This window comes from Lethenteron reissneri, chromosome 31 (genome assembly GCF_015708825.2).
Source record: "Lethenteron reissneri isolate LAM-NWPU_2019-01 chromosome 31, ASM1570882v1, whole genome shotgun sequence".
NCBI classification, from domain to species: Eukaryota; Metazoa; Chordata; class Hyperoartia; order Petromyzontiformes; family Petromyzontidae; genus Lethenteron; species Lethenteron reissneri.
Window position 1 is genome coordinate 1,403,298 of NC_083809.1, and position 15,701 is coordinate 1,418,998.

The 15,701-nt window shown below is 46.5% G+C and overlaps 1 protein-coding gene across 11 annotated transcripts in view; it reads right to left on the bottom strand.

Annotated features, from left to right (window-relative positions):
• Positions 1-5,431: 5,431 nt before the first annotated feature.
• The window catches only part of LOC133349639 (fidgetin-like protein 2), a 66,808-nt gene continuing 56,538 nt past the window's right edge, over positions 5,432-15,701 (bottom strand). For 9 of the 11 annotated variants that reach the window (XM_061563247.1, XM_061563239.1, XM_061563244.1 and 6 more), the window contains one exon: positions 6,263-15,388. In XM_061563247.1, coding sequence (XP_061419231.1) covers positions 15,161-15,388 — 228 coding nt within the window. In that variant the 3' untranslated portion in view covers positions 6,263-15,160. Of the gene's footprint in view, positions 6,179-6,262; positions 15,389-15,701 lie in introns of those variants that run through there. The other 2 variants (XR_009755972.1, XM_061563248.1) reach the window with 2 other exon arrangements.

Sequence of the window (15,701 nt, forward strand, 5' to 3'; positions counted from 1 at the left end):
AGACACTGCCTCATCAAAACATACTTCACCTGGAATGGAACATTCTACAAACTGAAGGCACCCAAATGGGTTCTCCTTATCTCTGGTTGTAGCCAATGTTTTCATGGAATATTTTGAGACAGACGCCATCCAGATATCCACTCTACGCCCCGTCCTTGTGGAAGAGGTACGTGGATGACACGTTTGTCATATGGCCACATGGCCGACCAGCTCTATACCCAATTCCTCAACCACATCAATTCCATACACCCAGCCATCAAATTCACCACAGAAGTAGAAAAGGATGGCATGCTACCTTTCTTGGATGTCCTAATCAAAAAGAGACCAGATGGCTCAATGAGCCACTCTGTCTACAGGAAAGCCACCCATACTGATGCCTACCTAAAACCTGACTCCCACCACCATCCATTTAATCGGTGTAAACTGACCACCATCGCTTCCCACCACCACCAACACTCACATCAACATCAGCTGCCCCGCCCATGCTGCTGACACTTGGGCTATGCCCATTTTTAAACTTTATAAACAGTTTGTCTTTTCCTGATGACGATCGCTTGTGTTGCGATCGGAACTTCTTCGTTTTAATTTTTTATTCACTTTATTATCATTGTTATTTTCTATCTACGTGACTTTACCGAAAGAACCCAAGAATATGAATTCCAGCAGTCACGAAAGTTGTAAGTCAAAATTTAGTACGAAAGTTGCAAACGAAACATGGAACACATCGAAAACTACAAGAACATAAATCGGAGGGCATCAACAGCTCGGTGATCAAAACGCCACCCGAGAACCAAGGGACGACTTAAAAGAATTCAAACGAGACAATTTGTCTCAAGGTGTTGCTGAGCGCCCAGCATCGGACATCGGCACAAATGCGGAGAGATCTCGCAAACGCAGCCCCTGCACGGCCCCCCCCCCCCCACCGATTCACCTCCACGCCCTCCGCACCTCCACGAGAAAAGAGCCACGCGGGGCGGGAGACCCCCCCCCCCACCCCCCACGTGTGCGTGGCGATGACCAGGTGATAACGCGTTCCGGACGGCCGAGCCAAGTTAACGGACAGAGAGAAAAGAAAAGAAGAAAAAAAAATCCGCGGCGCATTCAAGAGCCTCAGTGACCGTGAGCCTAAAGTGCCGCGGGCGCGTCGTCGTGTCGCGCGCACACAAAGGGGCGCGCGCGCGCACTCATCGAGCCCCGAGGTCGCCCCCCCCCCCTTCCTCCTCCTCCGCTCTCTCTCTGCTGCTGCTCGTCGCCTTCTTCTCTCGCTCGAGTTAGAGCCGCGTGGGGATGGGGAGAGACGCGGGCGGGAGGACGGGAGGTAGGAGGACGACGCACGGGCGACTTTAAAAACGGCGAGAGAATTGTTTGCGGGGGACGGCGGCAATAGGAGTTTGATGAGCGGGGCGCGCGTGTGTGTGTGTGGTGTGTGTGTGTGGTGTATGTGTTGTGTGTGTGTGTGGTGTGTGTGGTGTGTGTGGTGTATGGTGTGTGTGTGTGTATGATGTATGGTGTGTGTGTGGTGTGTGTGTATGATGTATGGTGTGTGTGGTGTGTGTGTGGTGTGTGTGGTGTGTGTGTATGATGTATGGTGCGTGTGGTGTGTGTGGTGTGTGGTGTGTGTGTGTGTGGTGTGTGTGGTGTATGGTGTGTGTGTGTATGATGTATGGTGTGTGTGTGGTGTGTGGGGTGTGTGTATGATGTGTGTGGTGTGTATGGTGTGTGTGTGTGTATGATGTATGGTGTGTGTGTGTGGTGTGTGTGGTGTCTGTGTGTGGTGTGTGTGTATGATGTATGGTGTGTGTGGTGTGTATGGTGTGTATGGTGTGTGTGTGGTGTGTGGTATGTGTGTATGATGTATGGTGTGTGTGTGTGGTGTGTGTATGATGTATGGTGTGTGTGTGGTGTGTATGGTGTATGGTGTGTGTGTCGTGTGTATGGTGTGTGGTGTGTGTGTATGATGTATGGTGTGTGTGGTGTGTATGGTGTATGGTGTGTGGCGGTGTCCCACGCTACGCGAAGAAGACCGAGCCCAGGGAAACGGAACCGCCAGGGGCCATGCTCGTAAAACACGGCGCAAGGCCAGTCAGGCGAAATACACATTTAGTGTAAAGTTTACCGCAAGAATCAGGCGAGTGAGGCGGCACGAGCATGGTGAAGTATGGTCAAATAGCCCCCGCGGTGTGGAGAGGGCCCCCGACCTACAGTGAATTGACAAAGGGCTCCGCATGAACAACGTGCAACTAACCAGTCCAGATTCCCCCATTAGGACACTGTAAGTTTTAGGAATTAATTTTCGTGACATACTACACATGCCATATATGAAGCATCAAATGCAAACTTTGAAGTCACATCTCTTTTCAGTAAACATAAAGCCCACATTGTATTTTCCGAGAGCGAGAAATTGACATAAGTTTAAAACAATATTTTTTTTATATATATTGCTCGTTCACTCTCTTCACGTGGCAAATCCGGAGTGGCAATGAAATGTGCTTGGAGTTCTTTGTTTCTTCACGTGAGCTGTAAAATAGAAGCGGTTTCTGTGTTGGTGATGTCGGTGGGGTGGGGGTGCTGTGGTTGTGGACTCCCAAGTACGCATGAAAATTCTCATTTTCTCTCTCCTGTGATGAGTGGTCAATCCAGAGAGCCGATGAAATGTGGCTTGTGTTACGTGAGCCGGGCCACAGATGGTTGTGATTATCTCTGTCCTCCCAACACCGAACCCTACCCCCACCTCCACACTGCCCCAGCACCCCCTGACCCAGCTTAGGCCCCGGTGCCTTGAGGGGGCCTGGTGCACACAAGACCCCCCAAGCCAACGCCACCGCACCGCGGCCTCGCGCAGGTCACACCCACACCCCCGTCCCACCTTGCAACCATCACCCACACCACCTCCCCCCACTTCCCCCCACTTCTGCCAGCCCCAAGCTAACAGCCCAACAACAACAAAACATACCGGGCATTTTGTTAAAATCTCATGTGGAACGGCAAAATTATCTCCTGATGAAATGCGGTGACGTTGATCGTGTAGGGCGGCGGTGTCTTCACGATGATTGTGTTGCAGGACCGCAAGGCGAGATGGTGGCTTCTGGAGGCCTTCATCCAGCAATGGGTTGTTGTTAGATTATGATTTTGTTACGTTAGATGATTATGTCCTCTCTTTAGCCTGTATATTATTAACAGTAAATTGTATATACATGTTTAGCCCAGTTAATCTGCTGGATGAAGGCCTCTCCACACCACGTCAGTCATGGGGGCTGTTTGACCATACTTCACCGCGCTGGTCATTGCGGGTTTATGAATGGGGGTGGGGTGAATGGTCGCAGGACCAGTTCAGCTGTCACCCGCCCGCTGATCTGCGAGCCGTGGCTCGGCATCGAACTCGGGTCACTTGGTTCATAGCACAGCGCCGGAATCGCTGCGCCACCGCTCCAACTCAAGTTGGCAGCGAAAGTGAAGTTCTGTACCCGTGAACCTGCCTCTTTGTTCCTTTGCAGGAGTGGTGCCAAGCAAGTCCCACAGGTTTCGTATGGCAACGGCAGTAGACGTGTTTATTTTTATTTTTAAAGGTGGCAAGTGACATTCCCCGATCTTAACTGCGCCACCAACAAAACACAGGCCACGCAATTTGTAAAAAAACAAACGAAACGAATTTGCATTGCTTTAAGTTAATAAAGGGAGTAGACGCACGAACTGTCGAGAATACGTCTCGCTTCATCAAGCACTTCCGACTTTTTTTGTTGGCCCAATAAGAACAATACCCCTTCTTGCAGATCCTCATCCACAGGGACCGCCGGTCCACGCTCTGCTCTGCACCTGTGGCTGCCTGGACTCGTGAGTGGCGAGTGTGACCACATTAGGAGAGGGAAAAAAATGCTTATTAGTTCTTTTGTTGCATACGAGGGCCCTTGTGGACTGATGTTTATTTTCTCATTTTTCTGCCCCTGGGGCTGGAGGCCGAGATGTCTCAGAGGTGCACGCTTGGTCGTCTTGCTCCGGTAATGGCTCTTTTGAGCCACCCAGTGACTTGTAAGCAAAGCTTTAGAAAATGTTCATTTGTTTATTTACTCTTAGGTCCAAATGACCTTCCAAACACAGAGCTTTAATGATGTGCAATGTTACAATTTATTCAGCTAGGAGGAAGAATCCAAATCTCCTGAATACAGTGGGAAATTTGACTTGGCCTGCAAGCCACAAGTTAAAGCAAGTACTACTCCAAATAAGATCGTGAACATGAGAGAGGAACAATTCATTCCACCCTTTAATTTTTTCTTTTACAATCCCAGGCCAATTGGGGGGGGGGGGGGGGGGTGGGCTGTGTTGTGCATATGACCCTCAAAGAATCATGGCAAATGGGCAGCCGCCTGGCCTGCTCATGCCAACATTGGGCCTCCAGCAGAGAGAGCTTTGCAATGCCCCTCTAGTGGGTGTTTGGCCTTCTCTTCCATGCTGGCCAGACTTCTTGCAGGAGATGCAAGTACCAACACTTCACTCCGCCACACACGCGCTGCCAATTGACTCACTGTGCTGTACCCGATCACAATGCTGGATGGATAGAGGCGGGGAGATGTAATAACCTTGACAATTGTTCCAGCTGCCGCCCTGGGACCTCGAGATTGCAAGTGCAGTGTGCCAAAGCGGCAGCTCCGCCAATACCAAACGCAGATGTCGATTGTCAAACTTGGAAGCCCGTGTTGCAAAAATAAGCTGGACAAAAACAAAACAACTAAAAAAAATCCAAATTTTAATTCTAAAGAGATGAACGTGTGTAAGAGCAACATAGCGACAAATGCACAATACTTGCCATTCGACAGCTACGAGGGCTGACGGATTGTGTAGAGGGCGGAGGTTGGGCAAGGGGGAACCTTGGAATACGCAAGAGAGTGTGCTTGCATACATTCAGGACAAACAGTTCACTTGAAAACACAGCACATCCTCAGCAAGCGCGACAGGGCAGAACTCGCTCACAAAGTCCCAATGCCAGCTGTGTGGAGAACCCCAATCGGGAAAAATGACAAAAGGAAATAAATATGCGAGTAATTTTAGCAGAGAAATGGCAGCACAAAGACGTGCAAGCACGCTCAAGGCAAAGCAGAGCCATCAGGTGCAAGAGTGGAGTGGAGTGGAGCACAATTCCACTTACCCTGCCCCTTCGTAAACTGGAGGTTAATGAAGGTCATGGATATAGTTTACTTTTATACCAAAAGGTTGCCAAGTTTTTGTTTTTACCTGTAGGCTCAAAGCCATTTGCACGTTACCAGAGTAACAATGTTTTTAAACATAGAATATAGTTTGTGATGAATGGTGAATGCCTTTGGCCGGCTTGTGTGAGCGTAGCAATCGAACTCTCATCGTCTTGGCGATGCAAGCAGCGGGGGGGGGGGGGGGGGCAGACGTTTACACAGCAAAGGAGAGACGAGATTAGCGTACGGACAAATTCTGACCGTTTTATTTGAGGTATGTTTTTTGCCTCCTTTTCCATGTTCAAAAAACATGGAAATATACAACAAAAAATACAATAAAGTTATTTTGTATCTCATAAAAATCTCTCAAGCCACAAATCTTGTGTCATTTGATACACGGGGTTCTAAGGAAACTAGTTTTCATCTACGGGGAAGAAAGGGGAGGGGGGCGGAGGTGGGAGGATTCGAAACAAAGAAAAAAAGTAATCTTAACTGTAAAATGTCACCGATCGTAAAAGGAGAAAATAAAGAAGGGGCGGGGGGGTTAGAGATTTTGAAAATACTAAATAATTTAGTCTCTGATGTAGAGCCAAACAAAAGTTGGCAACTCGCGCGACTTAAAGTTACCCAACAGTTTAAATGTCACGCCATAGCACAGAAACGACATTAGAACAGAATCGGAGATCCACGGCCTATAAAGCAGACATCGTTTAAGAACAGAGCCTATGACCACATTCGACTTCACAGCTATTCCATGGCATCATATAGAGAGAGAGAGACTGCCAAAGCGGCAAACTCCAACGAAACCCATCACCATGAAGCAATGCGCAATTATGAGTCAAATTAAACATTTCAGCAGACAGTGTCTCATTTTTGGCTAGTAACTGTGTTGGAAGTGTTTTCCGATTTCAGTTTGGATTAGTGGTTTAATTTTGTAATTCAGTCATTAATTTTTCGATTTAAAGCTTTCGTGACTGCATGGATTCATCTTCTTGGTTCTTTCGGTAAAGTCACGTAGAAGGGAAGTAATAAAATAATAAAAAACATTATGTTTTATTTTTATTATTTTATTACTTCCCTTCTACGTGACTTTACCGAAAGAACCAAGAAGACAGTCATTAATTGTACTTTTTTTTTACTTCACGTGCAATGCAGTGGCCATGTCAATAAGTGCCATCACATGAAAACCCAATGAGATGTGGAAGCGAATTAACTACATTCTGGAAACAAACAATCTAAACACGACTGGAGATGACCTTGTTCAATTCATATCTGTCTTGCTTTGTGGTCTACTATTCTCTGTTAAAACACTGATCGGGCGTTTTATTTTGAATCGAGGTCAGGACCCCCCCCCCCGCCACACACCCCCGCAAAGAGAACACGGATACCCCCCCCCCCCCCCCCATTGGTCTCACGACTACGATCTTTTACAGACGTCAAAATATGAGAATCGCAAGATTTGGATACTCTGTACAGCAGTTCAAGCGAACACGTTCTCCCCCACCTCGTGTGGCACGATGCGCCGCTCGTCATCCCGAACACACTCGATCGCGGCGTACGTCAACATTAATCAATTATCTGCGATTTGTACAAAAACAAGCTCAACGGTTATTTATTTACGAAACGTTCAAAAGCAACAACAAAAGAAACTTTCCGAAATAACAAAACAAAAGGAACATTGCTTGCGCCGCGGTCCTGTTTCCAACACAGACACAGCCGAAAAGTGATTTGCTAGTGAGGTGACAACATTTTAAAGCTTTTACCAACAAAATTTGGTTGACCCACAAAAAAGGACACGCTTATCATATTGAGGAATAACTCTAGCGCCCTACGTCTTAGCTATGACCTACGCGCACTACACATACTAAAGAATGCACATTTTGAAAACTTTATTAACACTGCTGAGACAGTATTACTACTGTACCAGTCTTTTTGAGGTAGACTTAAATTTTCTCTTTTTTTTGTTCTTCAAATGTACAGGTTTTCTTTTTTTGTGTGATGATTTTCACGTAGTTTTTTTTTGTAACGGCTATACATACAACAAACGATAAAAGGAAAGCTGTAAAATAAATACAACACCACCACAAAACATGACGCATAACGCGGTACGGCAGTGAGGCAGGGCCTGGTTAAGTCGGGACGACACACCTCGCTTCTCTTGCACCCCCCCCCCAAACCGTTGCATTTGTCAACGCACCGCTCGCAACAACAAAAAAACACCGCTCAATCGGACGGATGGAAGAAGAAAAAAAAATCAGGAAAGGGGCAAAAAAAACCCCTCAAAATTCCCTCTTTTCATTTGGATCCTCAAACAAACACGCGCGCTCGTTCCTGAAGACGAAGCGATATTTGATTAATTTACCATTAGTACGATTTACGGGGGAGAAAGAAAAACAACCTCTCTCGTGCCGAGAAGAAAAACGTTCGGCAAAAAGTAACGCAGCGCTTGCGGAAGGCGAGAGATGATGGTTTTAAGTGCCGAGTGCGTCCGGCGATACGAAAGTCGGCACACTACAATTTAAAAGCTCACCCATCAGCGAGTTGTCCAATTAAACATGGCTTTGTTTTCTAACAGCATTTTGATAAGGGGCATGCAATTAATAAGCTGACAAATCCAATCAGATACTTGGGTCCTCATGCACACGCAGAAGTGACTCTGCGCACCAAATGTTGTTTTGATTACGACCAAGAAACGTTGTAAGGGACGGGACTCTAATGGAAAAAGAATTAGCTATGGATGGGGGTGATTGGGGAGAATGAACGTAATATGAATGCCATCCATCTATTTCAGTTGCCACGATACAAACAAGAAATTGTGACTTGCTCAAAGTGCACCGACACACACGGTGACAAGGGTTTCTAATTTAACTTCTGAAATGTAAAAGGAGTGCTGAACTATATTCTACGCGACTTTCTGTGTTCTTATGCAGTGCCAAGCGAGCTTCAGAAGATAGGGTAAGGTGCATTAGCCAGACATTGCTGCAGCCAGCAATGTGTTTCCATTACTAATTATCCGAGCTCTAAAGCTTTCTCCCCCGTGACCATCAATCAAAGGCACCCATTAGGTGTTTGGGAGACGAACAAAAACGACTCAACGAGGAATCCATGGAGTTCTTTTTGAACAATATTTGAGCTTTCATTTGTGACGTTCATGCCGTAATGTTGTTCAGCGATAGTGACCACAAGCTGATTCAGAAACAAACATTTTAGCCTGACAGCAGCTTTCCAAAGCTCCCGACTCGGCTTAGAAAGTCTTCCGAAGACGAACCTTTTAATAACCCATTCGAACTAGCTCTTGCTCTAAGAAATTCACAAAATGACAAGTGCTCTCCCAGTGGGCGCAGATCTGTATATGTGCGTATATATAACAGGACAAATTGAGGGGGGGGGGGGGGGGGGAGAAGATAGAATTCAATTCAATTGCATTAAAATAGCAACTTAAGCGGTCGGAGGAAAATGAAAAAAAAGAGTTGAGGTCTGTGCGGGAACTGCGCGTCTCGCTCTGCAGACCTCACGTCCTCGCTTTCACCACCCGGTACTCCTTACCAGACGTCAATCAACTGTCTGTGCATTCAGCGCTTTTAAGGAGGTCATACAATGAGCGGGTGGGGTGGTGGTGGTGGTGTAGGGGGTGGATGGGGGCGATTGGGGAGAGTGAACGAGACGAGGCTTGTGGAGCAAGGCGAGAAAGCGCGGGCAATGGGAGGGAGCCGTGCGGCACAGAGGGCCTTGGCTGTGGGTTACTGCACAAGCTGCACAAGCTGCTGCTGTGGGTTACTGCACAAGCTGCTGCTGCTGCTGGCGATCTCATCGCGAGCTGGGTGCGGGTGCTCGGGGCCAGATGAATGTGGGCAACACTTAACTGCGGAGGCGCCGCTGTTTTTCTACTTTATAATTAATGTGCGCGTCGCTACTATTGTTGCCTTCTTCGTCTTTTATTCCCCTCTAGGTTTGAAGACAAAACAAATGATGCATGTGGGAATTCAAATTATGCTAACAAAACACAAGACGATGTTTCAGCAGTTAACTATTTCATAGAGCCGCTATTTTAATTTCCACATGTAGAACTCTGTGCGATGCATATGGGGGCACACTCAGGGAGTACGTACGATGCCCACGTACAATTTGACGGAATCCGCTTGTAAGGCGTTTTGGGAGTTGTGAAGTCGAGCTATGGTTACAAAGTTTTGCAAGCCGAGTGTTGGTGGTCAGCTGCACAAAGGTCACATCCTCAGACAGCCAACACGTCTCCACAATTTCCCAGCTTTCTGTTACGCCAAATTCGCTACGTTGCAAGGGACGGCCGAGCTCGACCCCTTGCGAGCGTCCCGCTAACGCCGCCAGCCCCGGCCCCGCCATCCTGGAATCGGATTCCCGTGGAGGCAGCGCCGCCGAGATTCTCGCGTTAGAAGCGTCACCTCTGCGGAGTGAGCTCGGGTGAAGGCCGACGGGGCGATCACGCGCACCGCGGATCAGCGGCGCACCGCGCGCCACGCGAACGGGGGGGCCTCGGTGAAGGGTCTGGCTTGGTCGTAGCGGTCGAAGCCAAGCGACTACGCGTGTTTCACGTAAGCCTGCCAAGGGCTACGTTTGGTCAATTTCGATTCATGCAAGTGCTATAAACTGTATCCAATTTGTTCTGACTGCAGCAGGCGAAACCCAGGACGGCCTCTCTGCAGAGACATATGCAAAACAAAGTAACACAAAAAAGAAAGGGAACATGTTTTGTAAGAATATCATGAAAGTAACGTTGTGGAGCATCGACATTATTGTGAATGAATTAAAACGTGATCTAATTGGTTTTAAACGTGTGTCAGTATTTGTAAGTTGAAAGATGAACATGTATTGCTCGTGGATGTCAAAATTCCTCCCAGAATGAGTTGAGTTTACCAATCAAAGAGCGAGGAAAGAAACCCCTCCCCCTTCCCAAAAAAAACAAACTGGACTTCATTTTTTGGAATCTAGACGTCTACTTAAGTGTTCCATATTCTCAACTTGCCCGCAAGCCAGCTCGGTGAAGGATGGAAAGGGTAAAATGGGGGAAGAGGGGGCAGGGTCAGAGGTCTAAAGCCAAAGGTGAAGACCGTTCTGTGGGCCAAAAAAAAAAAGCTTCAATTCGATTTTCCTAAAACACAAACAATTATCGTAATGTGGGCATCATGGCGGTGTGACCCTGTGCTTGCCTGGTCTGCTGACCATACTGCTGCCTTGTTGTTCAGAAGAGCCCAAGAATGAATGTTCAGCGTAAACAGCTCGCAATCCACGGGATATGCATTTGTACCTTGCATCGAGCGACGCTTTAAAGGTTGGCATTAGATAGTATTCACGTGCACCAACTCAAGTTTGAACGGCGATATTGTATGTTTTCCTTAAAAAATGCTGGTAGGTAATGGGAAAGCACTGCTTATTATTTATTGAGAATGCATTGGTGGGAAGTTTTTTTTTTGTTCGTTGCCTTTGTTCTGCGGCCAAACAAGAGAGAAAAAAAAACCTTAAAAAAATAATAAATTAGTTAAAAGACAAAAACCTCAACGGTCGTGAAAATTTGTGATGCGGAAGGTCCGTTGTTGTGGGCGCGCAACTTTCTGCTTGAGCTGGCGTGCTGCAGACGGATTAGCGCAATGGAATGTGACCGCACCACCACTGCACCAGCACCACTGCCTCGCCGTGCACGCAGCACTGCGCACTCACGGAGCCCTGCGCCGCACGGTCGCTTCCTCCACCAGCAAACACAATCAGTGTCCCTCTGCGCCCGTTCTCAGTTTTTGCAATTTTTGTTTGTCGTTTTTCTCTCTCTGACATTTAACACCGTTTCATTTTTGTCTTCTTTTCCGTCCGTGGTCAAAAGCGACGAGTGGGCGCTGGATGTGCAGAGCAGACCCACGAGGGAGAAATACAGAACCGCGAAACACCTACAGGACTACTACACAGTGCCCGGAGCAATGATGAGAGAAAAACAAATAACGAAATTAAACATTCGACTTGAGGTATATTAAGTGTTTAAAAATTGCTTTCCTGAGTGATATTTGAGAACAATTTGTCGTTTGTTGTTGATTTCTTTTTTTTCGTGACCGGCGCATGAGCAATAGTTTTAACACTTAATATCGTTAATATTTCACATGGTTGTACTCTCAACATGCAGCAAAAGACCAAATTACCAATTACCGCTAACCCCCTCCCAGCGCAAATAAAAAAGCAGTTTGTTGCTAACCAGCAACGGGTGGATGGATGGTAAAAGCAGCAACGGTATACCATCTGCAGCAAGGGCACGCGCCAAATTCGGCAGACACACACAAGGCGTAGTAGTCGACCCAACCACACGCTGCGACTGCCAAGCGGACTCCACGTTTAAGGAAATTAACCATATTTGCAGAGGCAAAATGACGATCATGCAAATGTGTAGAGGCCGAAATGGCCAACTTGTTCAACGGTGGCAGTCGTCTGTGAGGCGTCGCTCTTGCAAGCTGTGTGGGGATGCGGGATGCCAAGGGATGGACCCCCAGAGTTTGCTGGGGCATGTTGTGGACACTAAATTATTTTAAATGGCTTGAAAAATCTAAAAATAATATCAGCGAGTACCATTCGTCTACAAAGTGGAAACAATTTAATTAGAGATGGATTATCTTTGCCAAATATTTTTTTGTTGTTGGGAATTGCCAACGAGACGCGAACATTCGGGTGCACGCCTCCACTGCCTAAACCAGTGCTAATTGAGAAGCAAATACATTATGCATTCCTGCTGTTCATAGTCAATAAATTGTTAATAAAACCGCCACGGGGACAACATATTTAGAGCTGAGCATTATTAAATATTCACGACTAAATATCCATACTGCATTTGCAAGAATGAAAAAATAATTCCAGCAGACACAATGCTGAGAATCATTTTGAAACTGCACATTTTATGCTCGAACGTTATTCATAAATTGAGCCTTGGCTTGCAAATATTAAAAAAATGAGTGAATTCAGGCTAGGTTTATGGGATGACCAATGAATACATAAAGCTACATTTTTCTGTTTAATATGTTAACTTTATGCAAACACTATCGCTCGGCCATGCATGAAGGATTAATGAAAACTTATATCTAAATGAAAGAAGCCAAAGGTGGAATTTAAAGGAAATAAATGCTGGAATATATCAAAACGTATGTGTAGCATAAAAACAAAAGTTGGCATTCCGAGCACCCCAACACAAGCCATCGCAAGCCAAGACACCATACTTTTCTTTGTTCGTGAGAAAAAGCCAAATAAGTATATTAAGTGGGTTCAAGTGCGTTTCAGAAATATGTTGGTCCATTACAAAAGAGCTGAGCTCCCTGCCTGGTGTCTGTGTAATTGCCAGTGCACAGAAATATGTCCAGGTGGAATTCTTTTGTGGTGGCGGCGGCGGCGGAGGCCGCAGTTTGAGTGGCGGCAGGCCCGATGCATTCATTCACAGCCGCTCTATGAGAAATGCCTCCCGCGGACTCCCGCAGTCCAGTTGTTGCTGTGCGTGCTCCTCTCATCAGCATAGGCTACACCTCTCTCGGCCGAGCATCGCGCCCCATTGCCTTTCGTCGCCGACACCGCAGCCCGATGGACAAATGTAAAATTCATCATGGTTTTAGGGAATGGTTCTTGGGAATGATTTCCCAGAAGCACAATTTTAGCACTGATAAATATGCATGCATCCTGCATACCACTTCGCTCTGCTAATTTCCATATAGTTGCCCACGTTTTTTTTGTTCGGTCGTATTTTTATCCGATTCTGTTATTTTCCTTTTTTGTGGGGTCCACAATTATATGCCCAAAAGGAACAAGGTTCGTAGTAAAATGTACAATTAAGTACCCGATTTAAAAAAAGGTATTTTAAATACTGTTAGGTCATACCAAAGACAGAAAGCACAGCTTACAGATGGTACAACATTGCTGCAATCGTGTTTCAAACACAATAAAACAAACTTTTGCATGCTTCCCATTCACTTCATGCCGAAATGTGCAGTGTTGTGCAATTAAACATTTAAACCCGAATCCTGGTCTTGCCTTTGAAATTCAATCCCCACTGGTGTTAATCTTCACTGTAAATTTGTGTATAGGTCACACGATATTTTTGGCATGTGGTATACGGATAGGTCAGTCTGAGCTCGCAACTTTTCACTTTCAGCCAAAAAATAACACAGCAAAACCAAAACACTACAACACTGAACACCACCGCACGCAAAGTGGCGTGCATCGCACGCACAGTGCCTCTATGGCCAAGAAAGCTATATTCGCAAATTTTTTGGTTCAATTTCAAAGTGTTTTTTCTTTCCAAAATTTTGAGCTTCGCCAAAACACTTTTTTTTGTCTTTTAATATTTTAAAAGTTGCAACTTCTTTCGTTTCGCTATTCCCCCCCCCCCCATTTTCTTCTCGTTTTATCGCCTTATATCTGCCACACTTTGCCGAGGCAACCCCATTCCGCCCCCACGACCCCAGCCAACCACACTCGTGCCCAAGCCCCTGCCATCGACCACCCACCCACCCCTCCCCCGCAGAACAGGGACAACACACCTCACATACACAAGCAAATGGCTGCTGCTCTCAGTCCCGGTTTGCACGCAGCAGTCGGCCTCACGTCGCCACAAAAAACGAACCACATTCAAGGGCACGGGCAGCAACGGCAGTGCTTCATTTGGGCACGTCCCAAGTTACAGTAAAATGATGCACAATTTCCATTATTTTTACATTTTTCTAAAATTGATTTTTGTCTTTTTCCTCTTTCGCTTTTGCCGTTGTTGAGACTTCAGGTTCTTGGTTTCAGTCCGACGAGCATTTAGGTAGACACAGTTGTTGCTTTTATTTCATCGCGGGGTATGTTTCTTATTGTTTATTATCGTAATAAGGGGTGCAGCATTTGTAAATTTCTGCACGACTGAAAAATAAAATTATAAAAAATGACCAAGATCCTTCAAAAGATGAGAGTCATCAGCACTCGATGCAAAACATAGCACGCAAAACACACAAAGCAGCTTCTTAACGGTAAGACAATGTGCATTATTCTTCTAAGGCTGTACTTCAGAATTAAACGTAGCGACGTTTTTTTGCTCGACAGTAATAAATCTGGCAGGTAACGAGAGGAGGTAAGTGGTAAAACATAAAGTGTTTTCCCGTTAAACCCTGCATCGGGCAGAGCGGAGCTTCCATGGGCTACATTTGCTGGGCCCATCACTGGAGAAATATCGCAATTCGTTCCTTGTTAAGACTTTGGCAAAGTATATTTAACATTTGCTCTCTTTTGGGTGAACACTTTTTCTATCGAAAAGAATTACCACAATGTATTCCATCTGCTGCCAATAAATATAGCATAAAGATCTTTCGTGACAATGCACGAAAGGATGCATCTAATGTACAGCAATCATTGTGAGGTAGTCACAAGCTCAAGCTTTGACGGGAATTGGCTGCAGTAGAGACCACAAAGAGAATCGCTCGTATTTCTTGGAGTCTTTTCATCTTGCGTGGGGGCAGAGTCACTTGCAAACTTACCGCCACTGTGCGAATGATAAATTGGCAGTGTGCGAGACATCCACAGATGAATGGTGTAAATGCAAAATCCCGCTTCATACACTCGCCAAGCCGCATGAATGTCACACGCCTTGCGTCAAAGAATGTGAGACAATTTACGGGTAAACTCTGATAATGAAACAAAAATGCCCGTGATGTAGCATTTCAATCGAGCGCCTGGTTGCACGCTCAGAAGAACTTTTCGCAGGAACTGGAAATGCGATTGCGATGCATCCTTTTCTAAACTCTCAGATGAAACATGCACCCAGCGCTAGTCGATCCAATTCTTCCCACGTCCACGTTGTTCTCTTTAAAATCTTTTTTTAGACGGACGGTCATTCGAGCAACAGCACAACAATAACTTCCCACACCCACCCGGGACAAATTTTTCTTTAAATTCCTGTTGCCACCGCACTGGGCGAGATCGCACCGGGGATGAAATATTTTTCTTCAAGACTGTCAATTTTCCAAGGAGATGCCAGGCCCCACCACCCCGACAGTCTGCTCTGCGGAACGATACGTCGGCGTGGGCGCGGTGGGGCCACGCCCGCCGTTGGTGCCGCCACCTCCGGTGACAGAGCTGCCGCCGTACTTGTGGTGCTGCTCTAAGCTGTCGTGCGGCTTCACCGGCTGGAAGCCCAGGCTCGGCACTCCTGATGCAGCCTCACCATAGTCCGTGCCACGCATCTGAATGAATGCCCACAAACACGCCAGGTAGGGGAAAAAACTTGTGTTTCATGTCACTGCGCGAACAATGAAACCGATCCAACGCCCTGGTTTTGCTGCAAGCAATGCGTGGCTGGGCTGGGACACCAAGGTGTTCATCAAGCAGGTGAGCCTGCACCAAGCCAGCTGGTACACACATTAGGCAGTTTTACTACTGTCATAGCTGCCACCGTGATAGTGCCACCGCATATTACGATGGGAAAAATATCGGCGTGGTTTTGTAAAGTGGAACTTGACTAGAAAACTGCGAGTTAATTCCCGCAGGCATGGAAGG